This window comes from Botrytis deweyae (genome assembly GCF_014898535.1).
Source record: "Botrytis deweyae strain B1 chromosome Unknown BDEW_013, whole genome shotgun sequence".
Lineage (NCBI taxonomy): Eukaryota > Fungi > Ascomycota > Leotiomycetes > Helotiales > Sclerotiniaceae > Botrytis > Botrytis deweyae.
In genome coordinates, this window is record NW_024066220.1 from 34,418 (window position 1) to 53,503 (window position 19,086).

A 19,086-nucleotide genomic window follows, 5' to 3' on the forward strand; every position below is an offset into this window, starting at 1 on the left:
ATGGCATATAAAATGATTATTAAGGATATTGTTTTAGATATAAATAGAATAAGTATTGTAAATATAGTATTCGAAATCGAAAGAGCTGAATCTTTCAGATTAATTAAGTTTTATTTATTATTAAAAACTATTGAGTTTTATATTATAAATATAGAAATATTATTTCTATTATTATTTAACAATATAAATTATTTTAATATATACTATAATAATATTATCAATATTGTTATTACAAAAATAGAAAAGAGTTATTTTTGTATCTGATACAATAAGCATATTATTCTTTTATAGTAAATAAATATATAATAGGTTATATAATAAATTATCAAGAATAATGAATATTATTTTATCAATATAAAACTATAATAATTATATTATTGCTTTGGTTATTTATCAGTATATAGGCTTTTATAAGTACTACAACGAGCTAGTTATAATGATATTTCAAAAACTGAGATTGATAAGTTTAATAAGTTTTATTAATATTATTAAAAATATAAAAAATTATCAAATTAATTTAAATTCAATTTATAAGATAATATTGATTTTAACCATTCAATTACAGTTAATATAATATATATTAATACTTATCTTATTCTATATATTATTAATAAGAATATATAATTCTAAGCTATATAATAACTAAATAATATTATTATAAAATATACTTTTGATATACTTCAAAAATACTAAATGAATATTTATACCAATCTATTAGATTTTATTATATATAATACTAAAAAGAATTTTATAAGCAAGAAATTTGTTTAATATATTATAATTATATTGATAAAATAAAGAGTATATTAGTTAAGGCATATTGATTAATTAGTATAATTAAATATTATTATATAATTATTAAAAAAATGTATACTATTATCTCCAATAAGTTTGATAGTTTTATTATAAAAAAGATAATATTATAAATAGCTATAAAAATAATAAACGATATTGTAGGATTAAATAAATTAATTTCAATACTTTTAGTTTTTGAAATATATCTGTAGATATCTGAATCTAATTTATTTATATCTATAATTCTATAATAATAATCAATGATTAAAAAAGTAATAAATGAGATTTATAAACTATAAATAATATAATAAGTATTTAATGCTTTGAATTAGCAAAATGGATTGTTTATAATGATTTTATATAATTTACTTATCAATTTGAAGGTTTAAATATAAAGAGAATATAAAGAATGAACAGAACTATATTATTTATTAAATATAAAAGATAAAATATATATAATATAATTACCAAATAGATTAATAGAATTCTATATTATTTAGATTAAATCTTATATAAAGGATATACAAGATCAGTCTCAAAATCAATCCCAATTATTTGTTGAATTAATACAAATATTATCTGAATAAGCTGGATTGATATAGTAAGAGTAATTCGTTATATTTAATATAAATATAATAATTTTATTAAAATTTGATAGAATTATATTTATTCTTTTATTAATTATTATTAGAAATAGAAATTTAAAGGAAATCCTTTTGAATATATTCAAAAATCTTTAATCTTAATAATAATAAATCTCTTAAATAATAATTCCAATATAAATAATATTTTTTGTAAAAGGAGAAAATATTGAATTTATAGAATACTTATTGAATTTATTGATTTTTTTATTAAAGAAAAATGAATTTAATAATATATAATATATTGAATATTATATAATATTTATTGATACTCTATTATCAATAATTTTTATGAAATTAAAATAAAAAGAAATCAATAGATTTATAGAAAATAGTATTTTTCAATTTATAAAGATTACAAATATCCCTATAAGTATAAGGATTTTTAATTTTCATTTTATTGATAAGATTAAAAATAAAAAAACTAACAAAGTGTTTCCTAAATCCTAATTAATTATATGAATATAGAAAGATTAAGGAAAAGATATTATTTTGATATAATCGCTTATAATATAATATATTAGCTAGTATATTATACTAATAGTAATAGCTATATTATCCAAAAACAAAATAACTATAAATATTCGCGATATTATATAAGCATATATATAATTAATATTAAACTTAATTCAAAGTTTTATACTTGATTATTATTGAAAATGGATATTCCAGAGGGCTTTATTCTATAAATTATATAATCATTATATAATATTCTGAAAACAGGAAATTACTGGTTTAGTATTTACTATAAGTATTATATTAATGCTTTTAAGATAATACAATTGATTTATAATTTATATTTGTTATATGTAATTAAAGATAATATAATATTCGGTATTATTGGATTACAAATAAATAATATATTTATTATAGTTAATAAAGTATTTGTAGATTGTAAGTAAGTTGAGTTTAAAAATATTAAATTTATAATAAAAGAGTATGAAATACTTATATCAAATATATTATTCAAGTTTAATAGTAATCTGATTATTCAGTAAGATAATAATATAATCTATTTCAATTAAAAGAAATAATATAAAAACCTTTATTTAGTTAAATCAGAATTATTTGATATATAAGATATACACAGTAAATTTAGAAAACTAATAATAATAAAAAACTAATATATTATATAATATGTTTGAAAAGTATATATAATAATTATATATTAATTAAAGGTAGTCTTTGATTTGTTATATATAATATAAATAATCAATCTAAAAGAAGAAAATATTAATATTTTTAATAAATATATTTAATAATAAATTAACAATTTAAAGAAAAAATTGCAATTTGTATTATTTGATATGGATTCTTTTAAATTAATTATATTTATAAATACATCCTTTACTAATAATAAAGATTTGTTCTTTTAGATTAAATATATTATTATTTTAATGAATAAATTTAATAAAGCTAATATTATTCATTAATTGTCAATTAAGTATAAAAGAGTTACTAGAAATATACTAATATTAGAGCTCTATAGTATAATTTTAGGCTTTGATATTAGTATAATAATTAAAGATATGCTTAATAAAATCTTTCTAAATTATAAGATATTATTAATTATATATATCAACTCAAGATTATTATATAATTATTTTACAAAACTTAATATAATTATTAAAAAGAGATTAATAATCGATATAATAGTAATTTGAAAAGTATATAAGAAATAAGAAATTATAGAAATTAAATGGATTGATAAAAAATCTAATTTTGTAAATACAATAATTAAATCTAAGTTATATTAAGTTCTAAAGGACTTAATTGATAATAATATCATAAAGATTAAGATTATAAAATGGGTTGAAAGAAATTAATAATACAAATGGTTATATTGGGAAAGGGATATTAGCTAGAAAAGATACGATACGACGACTTTAGAGAATTGTTAGTATTGGGATAGGGATTATGTGACTGATTGTGCTAGCGCATACACTAGCACCCCCACATTATAGTATATACGTTTGTAGCCTTTAGCTTTTAGAATCTTAAGTAATATTATAACAGTGTGAATCATTAGTATTATATTACTTCACCATCCCCATGGTGATACCAACACTTTTATATATATAAAAGTATTAGGAGTTTCGATATATTTCATTTTTTGTTTGGTGGCTTAGAATGTAAATTTATCTCCTTGATTAGTAATTGTTATTTCGGGTTTCTATAGTTTATACTTAATATTGAAGTCATTTTTAATAATTATATTAGTTTTTGAAGTAATTTCTAATTTGAGAATATAATTTATTGTTATCAGATTGAATAGAATATAATAGATATTAAAAATCAAATATTTATTAATATTAACCTACAATAAATCTCTATTTCTAGTCTGTTTTATTTATTTGATTTTCAAATTGCTTTTTTTACATATATAAATAATTATTTGAGGTCTGTGTTTAAGATTATTGATTGCTTTTTAGGTATTAATTAGTTAATATTGATTATAAATAATATGGTTTTGAATTATCGAGTTATTATATAAATAGAGCTTTTGAATATAAATAATATTCATTTCAATCTCCTCTGTAATCTATAGGAGGATAATATAATTAAAATATTCATACTCTATATTTATCTATACGATTATTGTAAAAGAATAGAAAGTGGTAGGGTCATAAAGTAATTCTTCATAAATACTATAAATAAGTCACTGAAACATAACATCTTCGACAAAAAAAAAAGGAATAGACTTTACATAACATATCACAAAGCATACAAAAAGATAAATAGGAACTAACTGCTTTCTTTAAACTATATAAAAAAGATCTATAAATATTAGCTACAGAAAGAGGTCACGTGACCAGTATCAAGTTTCGCTCACATTATAAGCCCCTTCTTTTTATTGAGTTTATACTAATTATATAATTTATATAGAAGTGGTGGTAGTATTATTAGTATTTGACTTATTTCCCTTGCTTATTTTAGAGTCAGACAGCGAAAAGGTTTTTTAATTATAGCTGTTATATTATAGTTTATTTTTTTATTAGTATAATACGGAGGGTTATAATCTGGAATTCAAATCGGGCTGTAGAATGGACTTTTTTCTGGTTGGGCTTATTTAGGTGATCAATCTATTAATTATTATTTGTTTTTATAAACAATAATACAAATTCCTAGTATAGAAAGTTGTCACGGAATTCATTGTATAGTGTAACCTTATAAGTATTAATTCTGGTATTCCTTTGGAGTATTTGTTTTCATGATTATTAATATTATTTTATTTATTTCATTTGTGTACTTTATATATCTAATTAGACGAGTGCCTTGCCTGATTAGGGTATATAAAGTAGGTATGATTATTATGATTATATTTCAAGTCAATTTAGTTTATTATTATTTTATATATTTATTTCCAGATCAAAGTGATCATTAGATATAGCTATTACCTTCGTGATAAAAGTTTAAGGATAACCACTTGGAGTTCTCTAACTAGTATTAGAGTAGATATTATTCTTTTATACATTTTCTGGATTTTCTTTCAATTTGTAGTTCTAGTTTCTTTAATTTGTTAATAGATGAGTTTGATTAGTTTTTTATTAATTAATTATAATATTATTGAACAATAGTTATGTACAGATTGGAAGAGTTCTAAACATTTTGTATATTAAATATTATTTTAACATTGCTTATAGATCTTTCTATTAATATATTTAGTAATCAGTTTGCTGTACCTAAAATAGTAGGCTAAGTGATAGTATATATATAGATTATAATATAATTAATACTTATTAGAATATTGTTGTAGTTGAGGATATTACGATTTATTAAAAGACTTTGAATATTCGTTAATATTGAATAGTCAAAAAAAATTTATTATCTTTTTAAAACTAATAATTTAATTAGCTTTTTTTGTAAAAGAATTAACTTTATATTTAAAAACTTTATATTATATCAATTTTTCTTTTATTTACACTTTAATCTTTTTTTAAACAATTATAAGAAATCTAAAATATAATATAGTTGTATCAAATCTTTATGATTTGAATATTATTTATATTAAGTATAATAATCATTCATACACAGTTATTTTCTTGTAAAATATTTTTATATATTTTTGATATCTTGTATTCTAAAATCTATTTTATTCTATTATAATAAAATAAAGGAATTAGTTTGAGTTTTAATTTAGGGATTATTTTTATAATCTTTAATTACAGTTTGAAAAAATTATTGATAATTGTTTGTTATTTATTTTCTATTTTTATAAGGATTCTATAATTATTTCGCTTTTGTTATTTGTATTTTTATATTATTTTAGTTGTCTTGGGTATACTTGCCTTAGTATTTTTCAATACCTAAAGCACTCCTTTAATCTTGAATATATTGATATAGGATTTAGTAATACTTCCTAAGATTGCTTTTATAATTGATATAAAAATTCTTTATATAAATTCAGTTTGTTTTATAATCTTAATTATACTATTAATACATATAGACCTTAATATATTAATATAGCTTGGTTCTGCTTTATTTAGGGTTTTAATATATATATAAATTGTACTTACGATTTTGAGGGTGACTTATCGGTTTCTATTTTTTTTATAGAATTGATTAATTATTACTTTATAAACTAATTGTATATTATTATTTCCATTTACTTTGTTTGTTGATATGATTATCGCTATTATTATTGAAATGTTTAGATTGTAATCTAACGCGTTTAGTAGTGCGATAGGCTACTTACAACTATACATTATCGGTATTATAGTGATCCCTTGAGGGCTTAGAGTATATAAAGCGATGTATTATTATCGTATGTAATATATTAGATGATTATAAATATATATATATATTTTATTGTATCAAAAAGTAATAATACTATTACTAATCTAATTATTCTTAAAAAAAATCATTAATAAGGATTTATATATAAACAAGAAAGTAGTATATTATATAGAATAATTAAGTTTATTTAAAAAAAAAGTAAGTTAGTAATAAAGTTATTATTATTAATATTAAAAAACTTATTAAATATATCGTAGGTTAGGAGCTAGAATATGAATATTTAGTATAAATAGAATATAAAAGAGAAAAGACTGATATTAATCTACTATAGAAAGCTGGCTTATATTAACAATTAAATAGCTATAGAACATATAATTTTTATAAAACAGTATATAATATTCTTATTTTCTTATTCTATATTCGAGGGGGAAAGGCTTTATTTTATGCTTTTTCTGTCACGGTCAATCCGCGTCAATCCGCATACAATTACAAAATATAGAATTTTTATAGTTTGAAAGAATCAGTGAAAAGTCTTTATACTATATTATGTCTAATTGATTTATTACTATTATCTACTCTAACATTTTCCTACTAATCTAGTTTTCTACTTTCGTTTATCTTTTATAGATCTCTTTCTAATCTAGTTAGTTCTTTAAATAAAGCTTTTCTTTCTTATTCCTTATTCGATTTCACTAATATTATATCGATCTTACTATAAATAGATTAAAAGAACTAATAAAGAATCGATTTTCAGGCCGTTTTGAGCTAAGAGCTCTTTTAAGTGATAATCACGTGATTTAATCATGTGATCCTGTGATTCGCTACTAGTATATTATATGAATATTTATCTTAATATTTAGACTCTCTATAAATATTTATCTTAATATTCAGACTCTCTTCATTAATAGAATATATTTCATTAAATTCTAAATAATATAATATCTTAATCTTTTTTATAGTAGTATTATAGCTTACTAATAATGGTTTTTTTTTGATTAATTAGAAATCGGGGAGAATATTAATTTTCTTAAAAATCTGAAAGTTTTCAAGTATATTTTTGATAAGGAATTGAATCTATTTAATAAAAGTTTTTTAATTATATATATTACCTTTTCAATTACAATTCATTAAAAAAAGAAATACATTATTCCAAAAAACTCAATCAATACTATTATATAATCAGCTTCAGATTGATTAGATTTATAATTATTATTAAAGGTTTATCTCCTTAGTAATCTTGCTGTCCGCGAGGACCGAAAGCTGTATATATATGAAAAAGTTGATTTGCTTAGCCTGAGACTCAATCCTAGTGATATAATTAGTTAAAACCTTTATATATAATATTCTTGATATTGTAGCGTTGTAATATTATAGTATAAAATAAGGTTTTTTAATAGAAAATTATTTTAATCAATTTATTTAAATGAATATAAATTGAATAAAAAAAGGAAAATTCGTCACGGTGTGGATACACGTGACTGATAAGCGATAAGCTAGGCTCTGTTGAGCTAGCTTACAAATAAAAACTCTATATATCTTTACATTGGAAAATCCTATATTATAATTCTTTAAACTACATCTTAATCTACACCCTATACCTACTGTTATTAGTACTATCGAATATAGATTCCTAATCCCGCCTGCCTGCCCCGTAATAAAATTAATAACTATATAAAGGAAACTAAAGGCTTTCAAATAATGCATTTTTATATTACTAGTTTCAAAACGAGGGTTTTTATAAAGGGTTAAAGTTGAAGTAGTATAGAAATAGTTAGAGCTTATATAATCAATTAAAAGAGGGTTATATTGAATATAGTGGGGTGAATATTAATAAAAATTGTTTTAATACTATAGCTTTTGTAGTTCAGTAGTATAATCAATGATCAGATGTAATATGACCCACTAAAATATGAATAAAAATAAAAAATGTAAATAAAAATAAAAAATAAAAATAAAAATAAAAAATAAAAATAAAAATAAAAATAAGGTAAACCGACTTCGCCTGTAAGCTTTTAATAAAATTTCCGTTTTAGATTTTTATAATAATAAATATAATTATATAATACTTTCTTAAAAAGCAAGGGGTCCGGAGGCTCGCAGGCCCCTGATAAAATTTAATTAAAAAAATCTTTTAAATTAGCTGAGTTATTTTCAATAATTTTATTCTATCAGTACTAATGTTAAGAATAATATTATTCGAATTGTTTTATTTAATTGAGTATATTATTAATTTTTTTAATAACTCTAGTAGTATTAGGATTATATTATTAATAAGGGTTTAATTGCTTTCCAAGTTTTAAAGCTGTATACCTTAAATTTAAGACATATAGCTTTAAAATGAAGATAAATTTTTAGACTTAGGAATACCTAACCTTTTTAAAATCAATAATCCTAATTCTTTGAAAGGAATTGAGGTATGTAATAGGAATTAGATTGATTAAAAGATTTTCAGAATATATATATTATTATTAGAAATAATAGTAATAATCGATTTGAAAAGGTTGAAAACTTAATTTAATAAAATATTGATTTTCAGAAATCTGTATTTTTATTATATATCTATAATTGAATAAAACTATAATAATCAAAATTATATTGATATAATAAGAAAATCTATTTATATATATTCAATCTAGAAAACAGACTAAACGCATTAGGCGTATTACGTAATCATCTTGATTGATATAATTAACTAGATTATATATAGCTTTCAATACAATATATACTACACTTAATACTAAAACCTTATCTATAATACACGTCTTTTCTAATCTATATCAAATTAATATAATTATTGAATGATTTAATTTAAAAATCGAAAAATAACGAATTATTAATTTTCATATCAAAACCAAAACCAAATAGTTTCAGACTCTATAATAAACCTTTGAGAGGCTCTGCCTCAAAATCAAGGCCGAAATTATATAATCACCGTGGATCTGAGGATGAGATAAATAAAGATAGAATAGAAAAGACATTTAGAGTAGGTAGGTTTATTAGTATTAAGTATAGTATATATTCTATTGAAAGCTATATACGATCGACTTGACTATATGAATCAAGATAATTACCTAATACGCCTAATGCGTTTCGCCTGCTTTCTAGAACTATGTTATATATATATTCAAAAAGATATGTTATTATATTATTTTCGAATAAAAAAAAGAAATTTAAATTCCTTTTTTATAGAGCTTTTTTTAAATCAATAAAATATATATATATATATAATAATAAGCATTTAAATATTCAGAAAATATAAAATTATTTTTGAAAAAGTAAGGAATATAAAAATGATTACAAGATTTTTATATATAAATAGTAATTATTCAAAAGAATTATAAAAATAGATTTTATTAAATTTTTTAAATAAAGAATTAATTGATCTAAAATATTTAAGTAAATTTTAAAAAAATTTAAAAAAAATTTATATGTATATTAAAGCTAGAACATATGTATATTATTAAATTGTAGTATTGTTATATGTAATATTCTTAATAATAAGAATGAGAATTTAAAAAATATAATAGTAAGAGTAATATATAAAGCTAAAGATAAATATTTTATTATATATATAAAATAATAACGATTACATATTAGGGAGAAAGAAGCTTTTTATTTGCTAGAAATAGAAAATCTAATATTATATTAATTAGAATTTTAATGAAAATAGAAATCTGATTTATCTTTATAATAATTGTTATATTATGAAAATAGAAGAAGAAAAATCGTTTTTAAATACTAAATTTCATATATATGTATATCTAAACATTTCAAATTAAACTATTATTATTTATAAAATAATACTATATCTAGAGAATTACATATATATATATATTCTTTTCTTATTTCTTTTTATTTACAGTACTCGGATACAGATAGTTGTCGAACACTAAAATCATACTAAAAATAGACATTTTGCTTTATTTATATAAATAAAAGAGAAATATTCAAAATCATTAAAATCAATTAGAATTCTGAGTTTAATTTTATTATATAATGAAAAACTCAGAATTAATAATTTTTATAATTTTAGAATATAAGAATATTATTATCCATAAGATCGAATTTAAAACGAAAGAAAAGTTCTTGATTTTCGTTTGTTTTATTAGTAAATCTTAATAATTCTAATTTATATTAACTTTTCATATAGATTTAAGAATAAATAAAAATCCTAAAAATAAATTATCTTTTTGTTATCAAATTTCAATTGAATAAAATATAATAATATAAAAATTATTAAAGAAGACTAAGGGTTTTATTAAAAAATATCTAGATAATTTATATGAGTTTTAGTATGATTCTAGTGTTCGACAACTATCTGTACTCTGTTACTATAATATATAATTCTAAAGAAATCTTTGAATCAAATTCTATAGGAATCTAATATACAAATACATTTATTCGCTTACTTATATTCACAAATTAATTCTTTATTTTAAATTTAATAAAACTATTTATATCGAATCTCAATATATATAAATGTTCTTTTTTACTAAAATCTATAATCTATAGTCTATTTTTTTTCTATAATCTATTTAGAGTTAAAATAAAAGATAAGTTAAGAATTAGATTAAATTGAATTAAACTATTCTAAAAATACATTTTATTTTATTTTATTAATAATCAAAATATGTTTTCAGATTTCTATTATAAACAATTATAAAATTTATTTATTCCGATTTTCCAGGCGGACTTTCGATATATCTCATTTATTTTATTAGATATATATTTTAAACCTCATTTTTATTATTATTAATATTTTATTATTAATAAGTTCTAAATATATTCATTATTATAAAATAACAAGATCTCTTTTTCTATATAAATTCATATTAAGAAGAATAGCAAGCGAGCGAGCTAAAGCTATACGTCTCATCTCATCTCATCACCACTGAATCCCGATGACTTCCCTCATTCGAGGTAAATAAATTACACAACTTTAATAAAAATCTATTATCCTAATCTACAAATTGTTTCTTAAAGACAATACTAATCAAACTTTCATCGTAGTCATATGATCGATATCCGAAATTTCGAGGCGAGCTAGCTTGTTAGTGTTTCGGAGCGCCTAATATTATTCTTATTATTCTTATTATTCTTATTATCAATTTAAGACAATATTACTTATTTTTTCTTTTTTAAAATTATTTAGATTATTTAGATTATTTAGATTATTTAGATTATTTAGATTATTTAGATTATTTAGATTATTTAGATTATTTAGATTATTTAGATTATTTAGATTATTTAGATTATTTAGATTATTTAGATTATTTAGATTATTTAGATTATTTAGATTATTTAGATTATTTAGATTATTTAGATTATTTAGATTATTTAGATTATTTAGATTATTTAGATTATTTAGATTATTTAGATTATTTAGATTATTTAGATTATTTAGATTATTTAGGATACTAAAAAGACAATAAGAATAAAAAAATCGATTTATTAATTGAAATTTAAATATAATAATAATAATAATAATAATAATAATAATAATAATAATAATAATAATAATAATAATAATAATAATAATAATAAGCTTTTAGTAAGTTATTAGTAAGTCTTTAATATTAAAGAATTAAAGATAAAGTTTATTCTTTGTTTTTTTAATTCTTTGTTTTTTAATTCTTTGTTTTTTAATTCTTTATACAATTGAACTCATAATAAGAAATATTATATAACTATATACAGATCATATAACCATATACAGATTAGATTCCTGCGTATAGAAATATAATCAATATATACTATATAAAAACTCCGTCAAATTCAACGCATAAGTTTCTTCCGCTACGCTCCGAAACATTGAAGGCAAGAGTAGTAGAGGTAAAATAATAAAGATTGTATTAGTAGACGGTCTTATGGAACTTTTTTCTTTAATAAAAAAAACACGACAAAAATTGAACACCTCCTTCAACTTGAAAAGACTTTCGTGCAATTTGTTATTAATTGAAGTTTAAAGAAAAGATTCATAATGATGTCCGCTTTAATGTCTTGTTTGGACAGTTGGTACCAGAAGCTGATAGATTTGAAGTTGTCTGATAAAGTATCGAAGGCATGTAGGACTTTTTGGAATAAATTCAAGCTTTTTTGGAGAACCCTTTGGCATTGGTCTCTTGCGGTTATTGAGAAGACGTTGGAGATCTTGAAAATGATGCTGCGGGTATCTCAGGATATTATATCTTGGCTTTGGCGTGTGTTGCGCTGGCTAAGCGAAACATTGTGGGCTTCTCTGTATTCTTTGGCGAAGTTTTGCAGCCAAAATTTACACACTGTCTTGATAAGTCTGGTGGAAATTACTCTCCTGACCTTTGACTGGATCTTATTCGGTTTTCATTGTGTGAAACCTCTCGACAGAATCTCATTGGTAACTCAAACATTCGCTACGATATTGTTGCTTTGAGGGATTACTTTGATTCGCTACCAACATTGCTATAAAGGCCTACACTTGATTCTTATAGGTATAGCGACTGCTCTTTATACCTTCATTTAATCTAAACAATTTAAACAATCTAAACAATTTAAACAATCTAAACAATCTAAACAATCTAAACAATCTAAACAATCTAAACAATCTAAACAATCTAAATAATCTAAATAATCTAAATAATCTAAATAATCTAAATAATCTAAACAATCTAAATAATAATATGAAATATTAGGCGCTCCGAAACACTGGCGAGCTAGCTCGCCCCGAAATTAACATTACGTCGCTCTTCATCTCACGAAATTCAATTTAACTTTTTTTATACTTCCATCTATTGATCTATTCATTAGAGATAGCTGGTAAGAAAGGCTCAGCAGAAAGCTCTAGGAGTAAGAACATCTCGAAAGATCATAGTCTAAGAAATGAACTATTACTAGACACCCAATCTAGAATCAAGAGTTAATTTTCCCATCATTTACAAATCTTAGTAAAATTTAGCCAGTATGATTCGAGACTGGCGAGACAGATGTATTAGTTCTCGATGTGAAAATAGTATTGCTTAATTTAAATATAAGAAACTTGGTCTGATTCCTCGTAATCCAGTGATGTATTACTAGAGATAAGAGACGACAGCATTGTGGGCTTTTAGGAATGCCTACGCTTACAGCGTGAGATTTCATGTTCTTCCAGTGATTTTCAACCTTTCTCACGCTTTTAGACATCTCTGGTTTGTTTTATTCTTTGGACCTTTGTGGCTCGCTGGACTCCTGGCACTTCTTGCCAGTCGATTCTCAGAGAAGGCGATCCGATATCAGGAACTTGTCCTGTTCTTACATACGCGAGAATCTCGTCGATAACTGAGAGGCTATCATTTGAAATATTACTGATGATAGATTTGACCGACTAGTCGATTCGTAGCTAAGCTGCTAGCGCTAGTATGTAGCTCCAGATGCATTGCGTTGATAAGAATCGCTCTTGCTTGTTGAATGATATCCTAAAAGACATATCATTTCCATTTATAGCTAGTTGTTTTCTCTTTGTGATATCCAACCTCGATTGAACTGTCCAATCTTCGCATTCTACAGCCGTAGCCTGCGTTATCTCATACAAATCGAAAGAGCAAAAGTTACAATCCTCGGCTCAATAAAAAGAGTCTTGAGAACCAAAAAGCTCCTGTGTTCATCCATGACTATATGAAGAAAAGTTTTAGTCGAGTTCGATCAAATAAGGCTAATGTAAATGTGATTTCAACATGGTACCAAAAGATATTCTATAGCTAATCTAAAATGCTGTCTACTCTATGGATATTGTACGCTGAAAGGTGAAAATAAAATCTAACATCATATCATACAAAGTCGTGAATCATTCAAGTACTCCAATTTCCCATTAATCTAATTACTCTGCCTCTCGCTCTGGCTTGCCTCTTCCGTCTCTTTAGCTCTCTCGATCTGCGCCAGCGAACTTTCCTCTTTCCTATCAATCTTCGAAAATTCTAAAGTATTTCTTGCCAATTCTTCCATGACAATCTTTTGCGCGGCACGAACTGGTCTTGCCGCGAACAAATCATCCATTCGATCAAGCGGAACTGATTTTGTTTCGGGGATTAAGAACCAGGTGAAGACGACTGCCAAAGCGGTGATTGAGCCGAAAAAAAAATACATTCCGAAACCATTCTTTCCCATGCTTGCTACCATGTTAGGAGTAACACGTGCAATGACGAAAGTCCAGAGCCAGTTTGCCATGGAGGCTCCGACTTGTCCAACGTTACGTGTAGCTTGGCTGAACATCTCTGCATTTACAACCCAAGGGGTACCGTTCCAGGAAGTGATATAAATGCAGGTCCATAGATAGATCATAAAGATCGTGGCGATGCCTTGGGAATCAAGTCCTTCACCGGTATTGTCTTTGGCGGTTGCGATTAAGGCACCGATTATGAACATGAGGATTGCCCCGACGATACCGCCGGAGATGAAGAGGGTGCGGCGGCCAAGTTTATCGATCAAGATTGTGAGCCAGAGGACGGTCATGATACATTTTACCACGCCGAAGAGGCCAGTCATAAGTTCGACAGTTTCGGTGCTAGTTACTCCCATGGTTCTGAAGATGGTTGGAGAGTAGTAGTTCTAGGAGTGGGTCAGTATGGAGTGTTTGTATCTAGGATAGAGTAATGGTAGTATGTTCTACTTACTATAGCGTTGATACCGGCGAAATTTTGGAGAACGAATAGCATGTGTCCGAGGAACAATCTCCATAATACTTTGTTATCAGAAAACGCCATGCGAAGTGGTTTGATGAATCCAGTGGGCAAATCATTGATTTGAAGATCCATCATCTCAATCTCTTCCAAAATATAAGTGTCATCGGGGTTGAGTTGTCGGATATAGCACAGATTCTCGACACCCTGTTCTCGACGACCTCGAGTCCACAACCAACGTGGAGTTTCTTTCAAGAATATGAGACTACCGATAAAAACGATTCCGGCGGGAATTAATTGAACAGCGAATGGAATTAGCCACTGGTTACGACCATATGGCACACTTTGAGACATTCCAAAATTGATCCAAAATCCTACAAGACCACCAATCTGCCAGCCGAGTTCGTAGGTGCCGACAAGACGACCACGGATAGCGGGAGGTGCGATTTCGGAAATGTATATGGGAACCTTTGATGGGTAAGCATGGACCCCGGATAGGAGATTAGAGTTGACCTACAATCATGGTACATCCCCCCACACCGAAACCCGAGATGACTCTTCCAGCATACATCGGGCCGATATGACCCCCAATGGAAGCAAACGTAATACAAACACCAACAATAAATACACTGACAAACGTCCATAAAGTGATTCGTCTTCCAGCATAGTATGCAGTACCATAAGCAAATATAGAACCAAAAAAGGCACCAGCTTGGAACAACGATACAATATTCGCCTGGATTAAGCTGGCGCCCGAATCGCTCAACTTATCAAGTCCAAACTCTGCCTTGAAAGAATCAAGATTGACGGTGGTTCCGATGAAAGATGTTGTGTATCCAATCATACACGCGGCGAATGAAGCTGTCATAGCCGATACATAAACGCGCCAATTGTAAACGCTTTTTGGCGTAGGCCGATCCTCGACCATAGTGAGGATACCCATCTTCGCTGTATCGTTTGATGTGTATGTGAGAGACAGCGACGGGGAGACAAAGAACAATTCAAAAAAACAAGACACAAAATGATATTGATCGAAAAAAAAGAGCGGAGGAAAGTCTTTTCATACTTAATGAGTGGGTCCCAGAGATTTCCGCTCCGAGGGCTCCATACCTACGTCTGTACCACATCACCTAGTATGCTTACACGTTTGGATTGGTATTAAAAATGGAGATGATTCCCAGGAAAGTGTTCTTAATACAGACATGAGTATATTCTGGGGAATAAGGGTTATGCATTTTTGCGTGTGGAGTAACCTTACTCCGCGCGGAGATATCGCAAATCTCGCAGGTGGTTATGCGTTGCGTCAAAAGTGTGGATACAAGATGGGAAGAAGATTTATCCTTTTTTCCCAAAAGATTGTGAATCTCGGTTGAGTCTCGCTTAAATTCCTCAGATTCGTTGGTTTACTGTGGATCTTTATTCGCCGTCATTTCCGATAGCATGTTTCCGGGGGTCGGTTTATCTGCGGTTAGTTACATGTGTCAAGTGCCGAGCCAAGGAACAGGCAGGGTGCTGCAGATCCATCTGTCAATTGTATGGACATACATAATGTATGGTCGGTGATTGGCCATAAAGCTTTCATGTTGATCTTCTCCAAGTCTCACCTATCCTCCTTTGGGGGTCCAAGACGGGTGAGGCTTGCTGGCGCTCGCCATCAGGAGCAAAAACAGCGTAAAGGATTTTTTTCAGGACGGGAGTGGAGAGGGAATGTTCAAATTGAGCTCAGAATTGGAAAGGAGTAACAAAGCTTGAAAGGGACAGGAACAACGGTTCTGGTTCAAAGCAATCATTCAGTTGAAAATCACGTGTGGAGTGTTCACGTGATTCTTCACAACCCTCAACTACTTCTTCTTTTCTCATCCCACAGTCTGGACGAGATAGTTGACTTGCGATCACTGAGAATAGGAAAAAAAAGCAGTTTTGTGAAACTTTTACGAAGCTCGCAATAGAAACGGGATAGGAGAGGAACAGGAGGGGAGAACTGGGAACGGAAAGGTAAAACATTGCCAATTCTAGAATTCAACTTGGGGCCCCACGTTATATGAATTACTGGATATTCTGTTCCACCAAATCGGCCATTTAGACTTGAACCTATGACTAGGTTTTTCTTCTGGAATTCAACACAGAAGTTTCTGAACTCTGTTATCACACGACATGTAAGCGGATTGGAGTATGTACCGTGAATCTGTGATAGACATGAAGATGACGCATATTGTTGAACGATGCGAGGCTTGAAGTACAGTGCAGTACAGCTTACGAGAAATAGCTTACATTTGTCAAACGTGGTCCTCGCCGCCCCATATTTCCTTATCATGGAAGTTGTTAAATGTTAATCCGATACTCGTATGGATGAGTCGGATATCCTTTTTACAATACACATGAATTTGCATGAGATAATACGTCGTACGTATGAGCATAAAATAGCGATAGCGATCTACCTTGATATCTGGTATTACTGTACAATTACATGATTATATATATAATTATCCCACGGGCCTCCCCCTATGTTTTTCTTTTCTTTATAGTTTAGACTCCCAACCTCCCATTGATGATTACCATTACATATGCATAACTCATTACATGCTCCTCCACATATACCGGAGTCCAAATTAAGCCATTAACACCTTCCCCATATCAATTAATCCCCAAGAAATCTCTCAGCTCCAGAATTCCCCACAGAAGCGACTATTATCTTTTCCGACTCCTTTTTTTCACCAGTAATTATATTGTTAATGTCACCATTACTATCATCTGTACCACATGCTCAATGTGTTTGTACGCCAGCCAGAAATTGGGTCCAAAAAATTCATTGCTTATGGTTGTGTTATCGGGTGGATCGGATATAACATGATAGAATTACATAATGCGACGTAAAAGATATAGTGATACTACCGACGTACATCTTCAAAACTTTATTCACAGGTATGAAACATCTTCTGAATCGCATCCGCACCGCTCCTCAATCTCAGCCGCCTCATATCTGTCCTCGTCATTCTTGGCTTGGTACCATATGTGCTGCAGCACTTTTCCATGAGCACAACCATCTTGTTGCTGTGATTTCCTACAGAATATTCCTTCCGATCGAAATCAAACGTTTAATTGGGAATATAGATATATGCTGTGCTTGAGTGTTTCGTGTTTCGGTGTTATTATGGTTCCTCCGTTTGATTTTCCTACGATGAGCAAACACGCAAGGCCAATTGAGACGGCCATTCCACAGTTATCTCAGCGGACACAAAGATGCGCCTACTGGGAACGCCGATTAGAAATTCACGATAGTTGAGCCGCAGGTGTTCTACCCGGGCTTGGAGGGCGCCTAAGCGCAGTGAACAACATACATGCCACCAAACAAACTTGGATTGATTGAAAAGTGGTGCTTTTACTGTAAGAGATGCGCCAGTGAGAGTCTAGCTGGAGTAATCCGGCATCTGAAATGAATTCAGTCAAACAGTTTTTGCATCTTTCTGGACAGTGTGATGGCACTTGCGAGATCACGTTTCTAACTCTCCTTGATTGCACAAGCCTTAACAAATTTTGCTTCGGCTAGCATATCAGTCACAGAGAGACGAAAAGGCCAGGGTTCCATGAATCGCACTCATAAGTCTGATGTGCAGCAAAATTACATAAGCCGTCTCATAGAGCTAGTGCTTATTGATGAAGACTTCCGAGCAATTGAAGTCTCCACTTTCTCCAGAATGGTCAATCTAACCGAATAAATATGTCCCCGTCCTATAGAGAAGCCTGAGCAGGGCTTTATATCAACAAGTCGGGGTTTGACCTGCAGATCTTTCCGTATCTGAAGCGGATTGAGAAACATCATTCTCGCATCTCTAGCTGTCTTCCCAGACTCAACATCTTCATCGATCGCCTCTGTCAATTTTCATCCCAAAAATTTCACTTGCCTGACTGTAAATGCAACAAAAGCAAGAAAACGAGATGTTTCAATTCCGAAAGCGAGTTTCCCTTGTAGCTTGGAATCTATTTTCCAATGTGCCGTATCAAAGCTCCACGACATTGTATTTTCGGGTCATTCGAAGCTGGCGTACAGCTCAGTTTGATGATAAAACTGTTCTTGATACGGCTGTACATCCTGCGATTTAAGTCACTAAGACATATGCCGTATCAAGCTTAAGATAAAAGAGCATCTTCAGACTAGAGATTACTATTCAAACTTCCATCAACAACATACTCAAAGATTCTGACATTTTCAACATACTCGAAACCAACAATTTGAAGAAGAAAAAAATCTCTTCATTTTATTCAGCATCTCTCCAACTAAAATTCTA

General features: G+C 27.3%; 1 protein-coding gene across 1 annotated transcript; it reads right to left on the reverse strand.

Annotated features, from left to right (window-relative positions):
- Positions 1–13,997: 13,997 nt before the first annotated feature.
- EAE98_006170 (uncharacterized protein) lies at positions 13,998–15,743 on the reverse strand (the record flags this gene model as incomplete). Its single annotated transcript, XM_038953792.1, has 3 exons — positions 13,998–14,729; positions 14,795–15,268; positions 15,318–15,743. 3 exons carry the CDS (start codon positions 15,741–15,743, stop codon positions 13,998–14,000), a joined length of 1,632 nt encoding a protein of 543 aa, XP_038809582.1.
- Positions 15,744–19,086: the final 3,343 nt, after the last annotated feature.